The sequence below is a fragment of the Argentina silus genome, assembly GCF_951799395.1.
Source record: "Argentina silus genome assembly, chromosome: 2".
Lineage (NCBI taxonomy): Eukaryota > Metazoa > Chordata > Actinopteri > Argentiniformes > Argentinidae > Argentina > Argentina silus.
In genome coordinates, this window is record NC_139656.1 from 21,816,805 (window position 1) to 21,831,346 (window position 14,542).

At 42.5% G+C, this 14,542-nt stretch overlaps 2 protein-coding genes across 2 annotated transcripts; both read right to left on the bottom strand.

Annotated features, from left to right (window-relative positions):
* Nucleotides 1-3,513: 3,513 nt before the first annotated feature.
* Nucleotides 3,514-9,570, bottom strand: panx1b (pannexin 1b; the record flags this gene model as incomplete). The annotated part of the gene is made up of 6 exons (XM_083665215.1): nt 3,514-3,602; nt 5,302-5,464; nt 5,628-6,129; nt 7,069-7,271; nt 8,038-8,177; nt 9,390-9,570. 6 exons carry the CDS (start codon nt 9,568-9,570, stop codon nt 3,514-3,516), a joined length of 1,278 nt encoding a protein of 425 aa, XP_083521341.1.
* Nucleotides 9,571-10,598: 1,028 nt separating this feature from the next.
* epd (ependymin) lies at nt 10,599-13,169 on the bottom strand. Its single transcript, XM_083689508.1, has 6 exons — nt 13,050-13,169; nt 12,775-12,806; nt 12,242-12,397; nt 11,801-11,987; nt 11,418-11,502; nt 10,599-10,842 (listed from the first exon to the last, which is right to left on the bottom strand). The coding sequence occupies exons 1-6, from the start codon at nt 13,123-13,125 to the stop codon at nt 10,716-10,718; spliced, it is 663 nt and encodes a 220-aa protein (XP_083545634.1). The 5' UTR covers nt 13,126-13,169; the 3' UTR covers nt 10,599-10,715.
* Between the last annotated feature and the right edge of the window lie 1,373 nt (nt 13,170-14,542).

Genomic DNA, 14,542 nt, shown 5'->3' on the forward strand with positions numbered 1-14,542 from the left:
ACTTTTTTTTTTCTCCCGCAAACCTGGGTATGGCCTCCCATAAACCATAGCAAAACAATAGTAAAAGTGAATGTTGTCCTTATTACGTGAAAAAGGGCAGAGTAAGATAAAGTAGTCTCTGAATTAGCATGAGAGTTAGTGTCACCTGTGAAACACAAACAATTTCAGTATCTCTTTCTTTCTTCTTTCTCTACCCTGAACATTGATATCTGAAAAGAGCAAGGAGAAAGGTTTATCTTTGAAGCAATTGCAGTGTTTCTGACTTTATTGTCAAAATAATTTAGGCCTCGGTATATACTTGCGAAGTAGCCTAATCCCCGAGGGCGCGGTCCATTGTTAAGGTACTGAAAGCACTCAGCCAACCTCTGTTGCTATACCGAGGGTACTGAGAAGAAACAACAAAAACTATGTTACGATTTCTATATGAAGAAACCTGGTCAAAGCATTGCACAATTTCCATGTTTATCCATCACAGGTAATCCTACACCCATTTAAACCCAAAATGTCCACCGCGCGGGGCTCCATTTACATTGAGGTGATACGGTCGATGGCAAGCTGTTTTTCGCTTCCCCACGCTATTTATCAGAGGCTTTTCACGTTTGTCTACAGGTAAGCAAGACAAGTAGTCTTTCATAACACAACTGAACCTGGCTGAAAGCCAACAGTCTATAGATGAGAGGATTACATTAGAGGATATTACACTCGGTTGGTCAGTCATCCGTATGTCTTTATGAGTGCAATGGATACACTAGTCTGTAGCACCCCCTCTCTACTGCCTACTCACCTCCTTTTCTCTCCCTCTGTTCTTTAGTAAATACATTTTGCAAGTTTGTGCGTTCCCGACTTCCCAGAACCCTCCAAACTTTACTGGAAGTACAGTAACTTGCTGACCGTTGTGCTGCTCTTCCTCATCCCGCTCCTCATCATCACTGTGGCCTACTCCATGGTGGCCCAGTGCCTGTGGCGGCGCTGTGATATTGGGAACGTGACCATGGAGCAGTACGTTGCCCAGCGTAGAAAGAGGACACAGATTCTGAAGATGCTGATGCTGATGCTGATGCTGGTGGTGGTGGTGGTGTTCACTGAGTGCTGATTCCCTCTGAACTGCTACGTGGTGCTGCTCTCCAGCCAGGCCATGCGCAGCTCTAGTGCCCTCTACTTCACCTTCCACTGGCTGGCCATGAGCAGCACCTGCTACAACCCCTTCATCTGCTGCTGGCTCAGCTTCAGGGCCGAGCTCAAGCGTCTGCTCAGTGTGTGCCATGGCCAGGTGAGACTGCAGCCCCCGGTTCAGAGGCAATGGAACATTCTAGTATTCTGTATCTGTTCTGGACTATACATTCTGAATGTAGCAAGGGGGAAATTAGTTTGATTGCCTGTGCATTGTGGTCAGTCAGTGAATGGATCATGTAGCTTATGCTTATAAATGTTGCAACTGCCAAACAGAACAGTTTAAAAATAAAATAAAAAATGTAACCATGATATCTTCAAATAGCCAGGATAGAGAAGAAAATATGGGTAATCCGCTCTTCTCTGAAAGATGCCATGCATCATAGTTGTGAGTTGTGATTTTGTCATTAATATTAACTTAAACAGAAATTAAAATATTTCACTTCAACTGAATCACTGGACCAGATTTGTCATCACAATTGTTCAGTATGACCTAAACAAGAGAGAGCAAACTCTCATACATTAGACTGATTGTTGATAGATATGCATAGATATTTTTATATTGATGTATTGTTAATACACCCATTATATCTCATGCATGTCTTTTGGAAATGTCTTCAGTCCAATTAGTACTAGGCTACTGCCTGATAACTGCAGTTTGTTGATTGAAGATTTTAAATACCATACTCATTAGGAAGAGCTGCTTAAAAGCAAAAAGCCACATTTTTCCGATGCATCTGAAAATGGGGGAACGTTTTGAGTGCGAAGCGCTCCAATGCACCATAATGATGGTTTTGCATCTCTTCTATCTATGTTGAAGTCTTTACAAATTAATATGGTAAACAAATCCTTGTACAGCTAAATATTTACATTTCTAGTCACATTCAACATTTCAACATCATTCAAGGTTCAATCATTAATGATTTATCTATGATTTATTCTCACTTGACTCACTGACCCTGCCAGTCCAGGCTGTTTTTAGATGAAACGTCAGGCTCTGGGGATGGGGCATAAAGACAGACACTCTCCTCAAGGGCACCTCCACACAATTAGACTTGCCAAAGGATAACTATAACTTGTCAACAGAGAAAGCTGAGGGAATGAAGGAAGGTACTGTATTTCCCTTTCAGAAAAAAAACTTGACCTGGGGTGGGAAATTGGAAAAATGTAAATCTTCAAAAGATTTCTATCTGATAGATGACAGGCATCATTCACTGCTAGATGATTCTGCCTGAAGAGGCAAAGGAGTACCTTCAATAAACTATCTCACCTTCCATGGTAAATAATTGCACATTCCCCCCACAATTTTTGTTTGGCAAATGCCTCTTCTCACTGTGGCCTTCACAACCTTACTACAAATGGAAATGTTGTTGAGCATTAGAATTCACAGTCCATCTCTGGAACCAAATCATCCACCATCACTCGTCAACAACTACATGTCAAACAAAAATCCCTCTCTAACAGAAATCTGTTAAAAAAAAATAGCTTGGTGTATCATGCTGTGGCTCACCAACAATACAAGTTACATTGCCGTTTCATGATTATCATAGAATGCAGAATATGTTAAGAATCAAAATGAAAGACAAGAACATGATTGAAATAAGAATGTTTATCTCTTCATTTAACAGTACAACACACTTGAATGTCATTTCAACCAAAAGTGCCTGATGATGCTAGTTTACAAATATTAAATTGAATAAGTTGTGTATGAGATACAACATTTGAAAATCAGTACAACTATAGACATTCATCTGTAATCAAAATAATACAGGTGCCCAATCAAATAAAAATACATGTTAAAAAACAAACAACTTTAATTTACAATTTACACTCACTTTGAAGTATTGCTAAATAACTTCATAAACATAACTGTATAACAGTATAGTCATTTGCATAAATACTGCCCTATTGCATGTGTACATGCACATTTACACACACACACACACACACACACACACACACACACACACACACACACACACACACACACACACACACACACACACTTTACAGTTCAATACACATGAGACCATGAGGTTAAATACACTTAATACAAGGTACCTACCTTTTCACAACTTTTCCAATCAATGACGTGCTGGACATTGTATTGTAGGCTCCAATCATGTAAACAGGTCTAAGTGCTAGAAACATATGACTTACATTCCAGGCAACAAATCAGTAGGCGCTTTATCAATCCTGAGAATAATAACATGTACCATCATGGTACTCTAACATCAACACAACACTTCACATGCAGAAAATACAAAACAAAACTATTTATTGATCAGCAGCAACAATTCACCATGAACGCGAAACACACGTTCCTACTCCAACTAACACACTTCAGACCACTCTCTGCCGGACGTCTTTCCCACCACAAGTCTTGTCCTTGTCCTTCTTAAGCCCGTCCTCCTGCAACAGGGTAGAGACATCTGAAAGAAAAAGAAAACATTCATTGCAGGTTACATTTGCTAAAAAATCAGCCGCATCATTATTGAGCACCTAAATGAGATGTTGTCTGCGGGTGCTGCATCACATCCTATCCATCAATAGACCACTCCATTGCAGATTTGGAATTCATACTCTTGGTTTACTGCAGATCACATACTAGTACAGGATGCACAGACCTGCGTCAGAGTGACCTGAACGAGACGCACAAAAGATCTACCATCCCACATCTACTGAACTCCAACACTCAATCGTAGCCAACTGGCTCTGCACTCTCCTGGTTTGCATCCTACCTGGCCGATCACTCTTACCAGGTGATGTGGAGAGGATCGCTGTCCTCTCCACAAGCCCTCACCACTGGGGTCCCCCAGGGCTCTCTCCTAGGGCCCTTACTGTTCTCCATCTAAACCAAATCTCTTGGCTCGGTAATTTCCTCACATAGTTGCACCTACCACTGCTACGTAGATGACACTCAACTCTTTCTCTCTTTCCCCCCCTCTGACTCACAGGTGGCAACACGTGTCTCTGCATGTTGCAGACATTTCTGCTTGGATGTCAGCCCACCACCTCAAGCTCAACCTTAACCAGACTGAGCTGCTCTTCCTACCTGGGAAAGCCTGCTCACTCCAAGACTTCTCCATCACAGTATTGAACTACTGTGACCTCCTCCCAGACAGCCAAGAATCTTGGGGTGATCCTTGACAAAGACTTATCCTGTGCAGCGAACATCACAGCGACAGCACGCTCCTGTAGATTCTTCCTCTACAACATCAGAAGGATACGTCCATTCCTCACGAGAAAAGTAGCACAACTCTTGGTCCAGACACTTGTGATCTCCCGCCTTGACTACTGCAACGCACTCTTTGCCGGGCTCCCCGCCTCTGCCATCAGACCTCTGCAGCTCATCCAGAATACTGCTGCCCGTCTGGTGTTCAATCTCCCCAAATTCTCCCATGTCACCCCCCTCCTTCGCACCCGTCACTGGCTCCCAGTAGCAGCTCGCATCAGATTCAAGTCCCTGGTGCTCGCCTACTGGGTGGCAAAGGGAACCTCTCCTCCCTACTTGCAAGCAATGGTAAGCCCCCAAACCCCTGCCCAATCACTCCGCTCTTCCACCTCGACTGGCCGCCTGGCACTGCAGCCTCTATGTGGATGCAGCAGTCGCACTATTCGGTCACGGCTTTTCACTATCCTGGCGCCCCACTGGTGGAACGAGCTTCCCACTGCTGTCAGGACTGCAGTCACTAACTATCTTCTGCCGTAGACTGAAGACCCATCTCTTCAGGCTACATATTGACTGTCCTTCCTAAAGACCTCTTCATCCCCACTACCCCCCTGTACAGTTTCTCGTCTGTAAATAAAAAAATAAAACAAAAGTAATTCTTCCTTCTAGCATTGTGACTGCCAATGGCCCCTGATCCTAGCTTAGATTTGTTTTTCTTATGATGACTGATGTATAGATGATTCACTTATGTAGAGAAATATATTTGTTGTAAGTCGCTTTGGATAAAAGCGTCTGCTAAATGTCTAAAATGTAAAATGTAAATGTGTGTCGCCTACCAATCCACACAAGAAGTTAAACAAAAAATAAAGTTATAACTAACTAACTAACTAACTAACTAACTGACTTACTAATTGACTACGCGTGGGCATATAGTCCTCTGTGTCCTCCCACTGACTCACCTCTCAGCTCAGAGGAGCTGTCCTCCACTGGCTTTGTGTTTTTGCTGTCCTTGTGTGCAGCGGGCTTTTTACCGTCCACCACATCAGTCTTCACCTGGCCCAACGTCCGCAGAAGACACATGGTGTCAAAGGCCTCACCACCTTCTCGCAGCAGCTCCAGTACCTGCATCAGGACAAAGCTCATTAGACATACTCTGACCACAGGATAAACCACACTACCCATAATGCCTCTACTAGATAATATCAAACGATATCAAAAAACACCTTTTTGGAAGTGGACAAACACACACAGCGTACCTTACCTAACTGCCAATCATGTGACCTACCTGCAGACACTTGAAGGACTTGAGCTCACACAGATTCTCCTCCAGGAAGAGCAGGTAGACACTGAGGTCATTGTAGAAGGGCGTGGCCAGGTCCATAGTGCCAAAGGCTGGCAGCATCTCGTAGGGCCGGAGGAAGCGGGAGCTCTGGCGTGCTGGTCCCAGGGCAGCATACACCACCAGGGGGGTCAGCAGCATGTACACGGCCAGGTTGATATAGCTGAGCAGCCAGAAGATGCCCACAGCCACTAGTTTACACTGCACAGCTGCCGGCATGGAACTGTGGTTCCTCAGCACGCCCGTACGCACGTCACAGGCAAACTCATCAGTGAGGGAGGCCAGGCGGATGTAGTAGCCCAGGTAGAAGCAGGCTAGGAGGAGAGTGAGTAGAGTAAAGCCCCGACAGGCCAGGTATTTCACAACCAGCCAACGAGAGAACCTCTTGGTCTTCAGATACTGCTCCACCAGGGGGTACTTAAAGCAGCCCTCAGTCAGGTCCAGGGCACTGCCATGACACACACAATTGGATTGTAGTGGAGGTGAATAGAACCAATGGTATAAAAGGGGACCAGAATTGATTAGGCAATATGTACAAACTTGAAGTGTAAGTGAATTTGCCTATAACCATATGCTTAACTTCATCCAGTTTCATGCTATGGGATCAGTTCTTGGCTTATAGCCTCCTTTTAAGCTATATTTTTGAAGAAGAATAGACAAGCACCTTCCACCCTCATCCATCAACAATTAGAAGTGATCCTGATCAGCATAATTTCAATTTCATATTTCAGTAGTTTTTTGGTGTCTATCTGGTGTCTATTTCCCTCTCTAATTAGGCCTCTCCTCTGTGTTCCTCTAGAACCAGCAAATGATCTCAGCTAAGGATCTCACCCAGCTTTACACCGAGATATGAGCTGCCTTGTGCACTAACAGCGTTCTATCCAGCTGGTGAATGTCTGGAATGTGAAATCATTGTGTAAGCCACAGCTTTTGCTCAATGGTCATGCTGTGTTGTAACGAGTTTTCAGCAATAAAGTCATTTATTGGTGAGAGTAATGGATAGGAAAAACCCTATGTCCACCTCTACTGCCAGGGGGAAACTTCTGTCTCTGTCTCTCAAACTAGATATGCTCAACACCTTCTCAGACCACATACTGCAGAGGAAATCAAATCAAATATTTTATATATATATATATATATATATATTCCGTATTCAGTGTTTGGCAAGTCTATGCCAGCAATTAACACTCTGGGGTCTTGGAGTTTAGGAGGAAGAACAAATCCACTCCCTATCACCTCAGTGTTCACAGATTTGACAGTACTGAATAGTCATTGAATTGCTTTCATCTATCTATCTAGGCCTTTCAGATCGTGAACACTGAATAGTTAGGAACTGCGGAAGCTGGCTAGGCGGCAAAATGGAACAAGGTCACAGAGTAGAACTTACCTCAGGGGATCCTCTGTGGCATCTTTGGCATCTATAGAGGATGTCAGGCTCTTGGCCAGTCTGATGGCACGGTTGTAAGAGCGGTCCAGCTCCTCCATGATGAAGTTGAGGTCGGAGGAGAGATGAGGGGCTGCCGTGAAGCGCCAGAACAGAGCAGGGATGTACATGAGGATGGCCACCGAGAGTAGGATGTAGGGGAAGAACTGAGGACATCAGGGAAGAGGAGAAAGAGGAGATGGAAAGAAAGGAGTTTGAATTGAAAATCCATCACTACATTTAATTATTATTATCAAAAAAGAGGACCAGCAAGATGACATGAACAGACTGAAGAGAATATTGAAAACCTTAAAAATTCAAGTCAGTGTTCCTTAAAATGTTTGACCTGTAACCCATCTAAAGCTTTTAGACTCAAAGGTAATCAGCCATGAACCACCTGTGGGCACACACCCATCACTTGGGAAACACACTGGCTTAGAAAATGTCACCCCATTTTAGATCTGAATTCTGCTCATTTCCTGTAGAGGTACTGTAAGGTCTCAAATCAATGGGGATTTAATGGCATAACGATGTAAAATCAAGGCCACTAAGAGATGGAGTACGAAAGTGATATTTAACATGGTGATACCACTCATCTCAGACTACCTCTGCCATTTGCCTGAGAAAAGACTACATAATTGCAAATGCAGTGGTAACAAGCTTTTTATGTAGATGAAGAGTCCTGACAAGCTGGCCTGATTCATACTCAACTGCTGAGAGCTCAGAGGGCCACTTGCAATGCACAGACTCAATCATAAAAGTTCTGATTACCAGTGAGTATCATCACAATGCAGCCATAACGGTAAGGCAACACTCACTCATCGATCTCACACAGACTGAGAGAAGCTCCACCACCTTCACTACTGCGATACACTACACATCATTATTGATCCACACTGTTGATCGCGGCTCAGATAACTCAAGGGCGTGTACCTTGTGCAGCCATAGGGGGGCGCTCTGAGCTTCATCCACACTGGGTTGCTGCTGCTGCACTGCCGCCCAGCAGAAGGAGTCAACGTATGCTGCCTGCCGCCAGGAGAAATTGGTAGGGGCGAAACAGCTGATCTGGGTACCTGCGTTTAGACACAACAAGTGAGAAAGGGTTACTCTGAGTGGGAAGACAATAGTTCTCTGGATGGGGTTCCAACAGCCCACAAAAGACACAGGCTATACTGTATGGTACCAGATAGATATCCTGTATGATACAGTCCAATCTGGACTGTAATCATGCTCTCTTTCTAATCTCATTACATAATTGCCGGTGGGTATTTCCAGTGACATTAAGTGTCTGTCAGTAATTGTCCCCTCGAGTCCATTTCGTACTATTGATTGTTGCCCTCCAGTTATGCAGGGGATGACTGGTACACCGTACGACATGGATTTCCATTGCTGCCTAAACAATCATATACTTGATGTGTAACTAACTCTTTACACACAAACTGGAATGTTATTAGTCTTGTTATTCAGTAATGTATAATTATTATTGTCATTGTCATTGTTCTTGTTCTTGTTGTTGTTATTATTATTATTATTATTATTATTATATCTAAGTCTATTTCAATATAGTACATATATTAAACAGCACTATTATTCCCTGGGTCAAATTAGACTATTCCTCTGCAATAACAGTTGGCATTTGTTGCAACTTATATTCAAGGTACAGCACATAACATAGGGAGAATAAAAGATAATAATGCAGAGAAATAGGGCGTGGAAAAGGTGGCCCTCTACGAACGTGGGGGTTGTCATTTTCAAAGTTAAGTACTGTCGCTTAAGAGAACGCACGGGCGGCGCTGTGAGCCTGTTCAAGAACAAACAAAACTGCGAAGGGTAATAAAAACAACCGCGAGAAGACAGCATGAGTAACAACTCAACTGGTTGAAAGGAATAAGGAGGATTCAGCTATAAGAGCGATAGGCCATTTAGTGGCGAAACAATACTCATGATAGGCCTTGGCTACTATTCCTTTGATAAACGGCGGTAGGCTGCATCCAGAGCAAAGGATCAAATAAGAGATCGACATGTTTTTCTGATGACAAGAATGCAACATTGATGAGTTACTTTTGCACTAAATTCAATGTTTGGCATCCGATTAAGCATGCTCGACTGTAATGAGTCAAGTAACAAGAGGAGGCGTTTGTCTGAAAGAGACTGAACATCGGGATGGATACTATCGGTGTTCGATTTAATTGAGAGTTCTATATTAATTGCCCCAGAAGATTTGATTCGATCTTAACCTGTGGCAACATTCTTGCTTATGTTCTGATATCGTAAATTCAACTCACCCACTGACACCTCTTGGGCGAAGGCGAGGGATATAAGTAACAAAGGAAGACCAACCGCAATGAGAGTGACTATCTTGTCTACTGCGAGTTCCAGGCGCAGACCTTTGTACTTCGACTCTGTTGGATCCTTCAATAAAAAGTCGGAAAAAACGTACTCTGTAGCTACGTGTGCGATCGCCATGGTTCAGCCTATAAAACAGTCAGTCGAAGCCAAATCAAACAAAAAAAGCAAAATGGTCTCCAAGCTGTTTAACCACATTAACTGATATTAAGAAGGTGAACAAACTGTAATGTTAGCCTACTATCATTACTATATTCATATGCTGAAAGTGTTGCCTATATCGCCTGGGACGTCGATGTATTGTAGTAGATTACAGGCAAGGGAGCCAACAACGCGGACACGTGACCTGCCCCAATGCGCGCAGCTTCATCAGTACCCTGCCTCGCCTAGGGCTGTCCCGTCACTCACACCAGACTTGGAATTAGCGTCACAGTCAGTCACTGGGAGGCCGTAAGCCTTGATAATAAGATCATGTGGTTGTGTCTCGCCAGCACCTTCACATCGTATACTTGATACGTCCCGTGTGTTGCGGACATAGCACAAGTTTGGGCATGTTGTGGAGGAGGTTGAGTCACAGACATTCTATATGGCCCCGGCAGCTGCAGCACCACGGACAGCAGCTGGCCTCCCATCAGAATAACGCACGGCCACGGGCCACCCCAGACAGGGCTCTATTTCCCTGTCTATCTGGTATCATGGCATCATGATATCATGGCAATTTTCCCTTTCTCTGCTAACTGCTCAGAAGTTAATTCAAACCCCATTTACTGCAGACCATGAGAGACCATGTGTGCAAGGGCAGGGATAGCCTACATTTTCCCAGTAAGAAAGGAAGAGAAACAGAGTAAAATGTCTAACCTTAATGAACTGTTGGGCTGAATAAAGACTTTTAGAGACTGTAGAAGGTGTTGAATTTTTATTATATTTTGCTGATCCTTACAGACATTGTAGGCCTAAGCATTACCATGTGAAGTGACAGCCAACCGTTGTTAGTTTATTAGGACTAATTCTGTATAGCACAAACATAATATCCCCTCTATCCTGATTAAACACAGAGATTACATGAACTTTGCTCTCATCTTCATTTTAGTTCTTAAAATGTATTTGGGTGAAACCTTTTCCATCCTAATGGCATCTCTGGAATGATTCAGATCTAGTCTAATAGAGGAGATCATGTGAAACAGTCATGAGAGAGAGAAACATCTAGGTGCTTTGGCTGGCCATACTCTTGGTTACAGCAGGAGGTCCTCTGCCTGTGTCCTCCTCTAGTCAAATAGACTGTAGAAGCTATTCACCGTCCCCTCTGGTGTCTCCTCCACATCCACACCCTCACAGAAAGATGGGGGAGTAAAGTCCTCGGGGGTCGTGACCTCAGGGACAATGTTGACATTGCTGTGAGTAAAAGAGAAATTATATGACGTTTTACAAGAACATACACTGTAAGCACATTTTTTCTGATTCACAATACAATCTCAGTCAGTCCTTGAATCAGTCTATTGATAGACCAATGCATTGACTTGACAGATGTCCATAGAAACGGTCCTTAATCACTGCACTGCACTTTTCCAAAGAGGCAATCTGGGATTGTACATACATTTTGGGTCTTTTAAATTCATTATATATAGCCATTGATTCTCGAAGAATATAACTTATAAATTAATAGTTCAAATTAGTTCAACTGTCTTACCCCATCAGAACCCCAACATACTGTATAAGCTTGTTTTACTCCATTATTTGTAAAAAAAAAAATGCAATTGTAATCTCTTCAACACACTCATGTTTCTGTTTTCATGGAATGTCAGTCTTTGCATCCATAGCTCCGTCTATGAATTTAAGAGTGGTTACATTTCTCCAGCCCCATCCCTCAGCTTTTTACCCCAAAAAGTGGCAGAGGGACCACTTTGTTGTTGTTTGAATCCCAGATTGCCTCTTTAAACAAATTAAATGTCTCAAACGAAACCACACACCTGAAAATGGCAGCGCCAGAGCCAGAGTGGTACAAAGTGCTGACAGGCAAACATCCACTAAAAGTGGAGGACACAGAATATCGACCTGGAGGTAGATAGATAGAAACAGACAGACAGACAGGCAGACAGGCAGACAGACAGACAGACAGACAGGGTACTATTAGATTGCTGCAGTAGGTACAGTATCATGTGCACTTCAAGAAAGCTTCAACAATGATGATTTGTAATACAAATATGGCTTTAATTTCTTGCAATATGTTGCCTCATCAGAACCTGAGAAAGGTCCTTATTACTTTGTCTAAATGTCTAAAGCATTGTTTCCCATTACTTGATTACTTCTTTGATGTAACCAAGGTCTGTCTCCCAACACATATTATACTCACTCTTTGTCTCTTGTACTTCACCATACCAGACATTCATTTTAAGGCCTTCGCCTGGAAGGGATGCACTCCCCAAAACCAACTCAGTCAGGTGCATTGCACCAGAGGGGACCTCAAAAGCATGAGTGAGTGAATGTAGATGTTTCTTCTCACACGTCTGGTTTTTGTTGTCAATTTCAAAGAAGACCCCCTGCAGGAGATGGTGGAGAGAGAGAGGAAGGAGAGGAAGGAGTTATGATGATGTCACTAATGGGGCATGTTGGTCTTCAGTCAGCCAACTGCAATAACAATATGTTTATGCATGTATCTGGAGGTATAAAGCATTTATTCTGCATGGAGAAGTGGCCTGTGTACACAGATCCAAGATCATAATTTCTGACAACATCACATTTTTCAGACATCTAACCATTCAACCTGTTTCTGACAGTGGTAATGTGTTGTTACCTCTTCGAAAAGCATCAGAAAGTCCAAATCCAAAGACGTGTTCATGTGCATGTATTCATGTGTTTTTTCAATGCTCCTGAAACGTAGCTTCTTTGCCAGAGAGTCATAACTGTAATTCCCTACTGCCTTCACCTCAGATTTCATGCCCACTTGTACCTGTATGAGAGAGAGAGAGAGAGACAGACAGACAGACAGACAGACAGACAGAGAGAGAGACAGAGACAGAGACAGAGACAGAGACAGACAGAGAGAGAGAGAGACAGACAGAGACAGACAGACAGACAGACAGACAGAGAGAGAGAGACAGACAGACAGACAGAGAGAGTGAGAGAGAGAGAGAGAGAGAGAGAGAGAGAAAGAGAGAGAAAGAGAGAATATAGTTGTTTTAAAACAAACTACTCCAACATTTCCCCCTTATTCCATCTTCATCTGTCATACTCGATTTTGAACACTTGTCACACACAGGGTGCCCTGGTATCTTGCACAGCACTGTTAATTGATAATAGCTATTCAGGGGAAAGAGGGCTACTCACCACAGATAGAAATCCTGTCATGTTAGGTGACTCTAAAACATAAATACACCAGTTAGAGAGTACTACAGAGTACCATCCTCATACCCTAAACCATACAAACCAACTCAGAGATGATACAGTACTTATTGCATTATAAACTTTAACAATACACAAATTAGTAATGCAAATACTAAAATTACAATTTTAAACATACAGTAGTTCCCTACAACTGTCTGTTTTGGCATGGTTCTATTATGCAAGGTTAGTATGCTAACTATCAAACAAACCATCCTTACGACAAGGCTGTGGAGTCCCTGCCATGGCAGTGGCACCCACACACAACCAGAGGAAGAGGGTGGTGACTGCGTGCATTTTCCTGTAAATGGAGAGATGAAGACTCAAAAAATTACAACTCTGAGAAGACGAGCACAACACCAAGTGCATTCAGCTGTTTGTGAAGCTTATCACAGTGCTGCTTTTATAGGGTTTAAGAGCCTGGTGTCTTGCCCAAGACAAACAAAAAGATAAAAACCACAAGGGGTAAATGACCCTCTGATATCCTCCTCCAAGGCATACACCTGAAAAAACATAGTACATCTGCATAAACAGAGACCTATTTGTCTTTAGTGAGGGGTAATCCACATGGAGTCAATGAGGAGCAATGCTGTTTGTAATGCTAATATATGTTGCTCTGTTTTTGTCTGTTCCTGTCCTGGCATTGTCTTGTGCTATAATTCTTTGGGTCTGGTTCCCTAGTCAACCTAATTAGTTAGCAAGCCATGTGCCAATATTTAGCAATGAATGTTTTCAACAGATACCAAAGTATATGCATGCTAATGATTTGCTCTTGATTGGACTTGGTTTGACTGCCCTATTAAAAACAAAATCTGCACAGTAGTGTGGAATATGGTGTAATATATTTAATTTATGCCTTGGCTTTTTGCTTAGTTGCAAATGTCTATTCATGAACTTATGTGACAGCAGTGTTTACCTCTGTGGCTGTGAGAGATTCAGCCCTCCTTTCAAGAATTTAGGGGTAGTCCAAGCCAAACACAAAAGGCCTGGTTATATAAGGTCAGCTATTGCAACATGTGCACTGTTGTCCAGCGGTCCTTGTTGTCCAACTGTTGTCCAGCTGACCATAGCCAAACAATTTCATACAGCAAAAAATAGGGGGAGGAGTTGTATTTGTAGGGGTTCCATTGCCCAAGACACTATCTAAAACTAAATCTGATAATCTATAAACAAATAAGTCGATAAACAACTTATGCTTTATAAACCCTTTATAAGCTTTATCTTAGTATACATTTTTCAAATCTTCAATTAAATGTAACAACAATATTTTTGCTAAAATGTAAAGTTTGACTTCCAAATGTTCCTGCATTAAAATCTGGATAAAAAAATAAATAAATCAACCCAACCAAGTACATAGACAGAATAGATCTGACAGATTAAGTTCACAATGTGTCTATGGTTCAGTATGGAGTTATAAAGGGATGGTACTAACACTCCCCCTGGTGGATTCCACATACACTGAACTATTCTTTAGCAGTTGGGCCTTCAACAGAAATATATCAATTATTCACTAAATAATTATGTATTTAAGACATTTGAAATTAAATGTGCTCAAATACATTTTTCAGAAGTGATAAAGACCACTGATTAGATGATAGGAGACATTGGAGAGTAATCTATACAGTATCCAGTCACTTTAGGGTTTCTCTATTGCAGAAAATTATTGAAATGGACGGAAATGGATTGATTGGTGATCTGAGGATGGTAGGGGAAA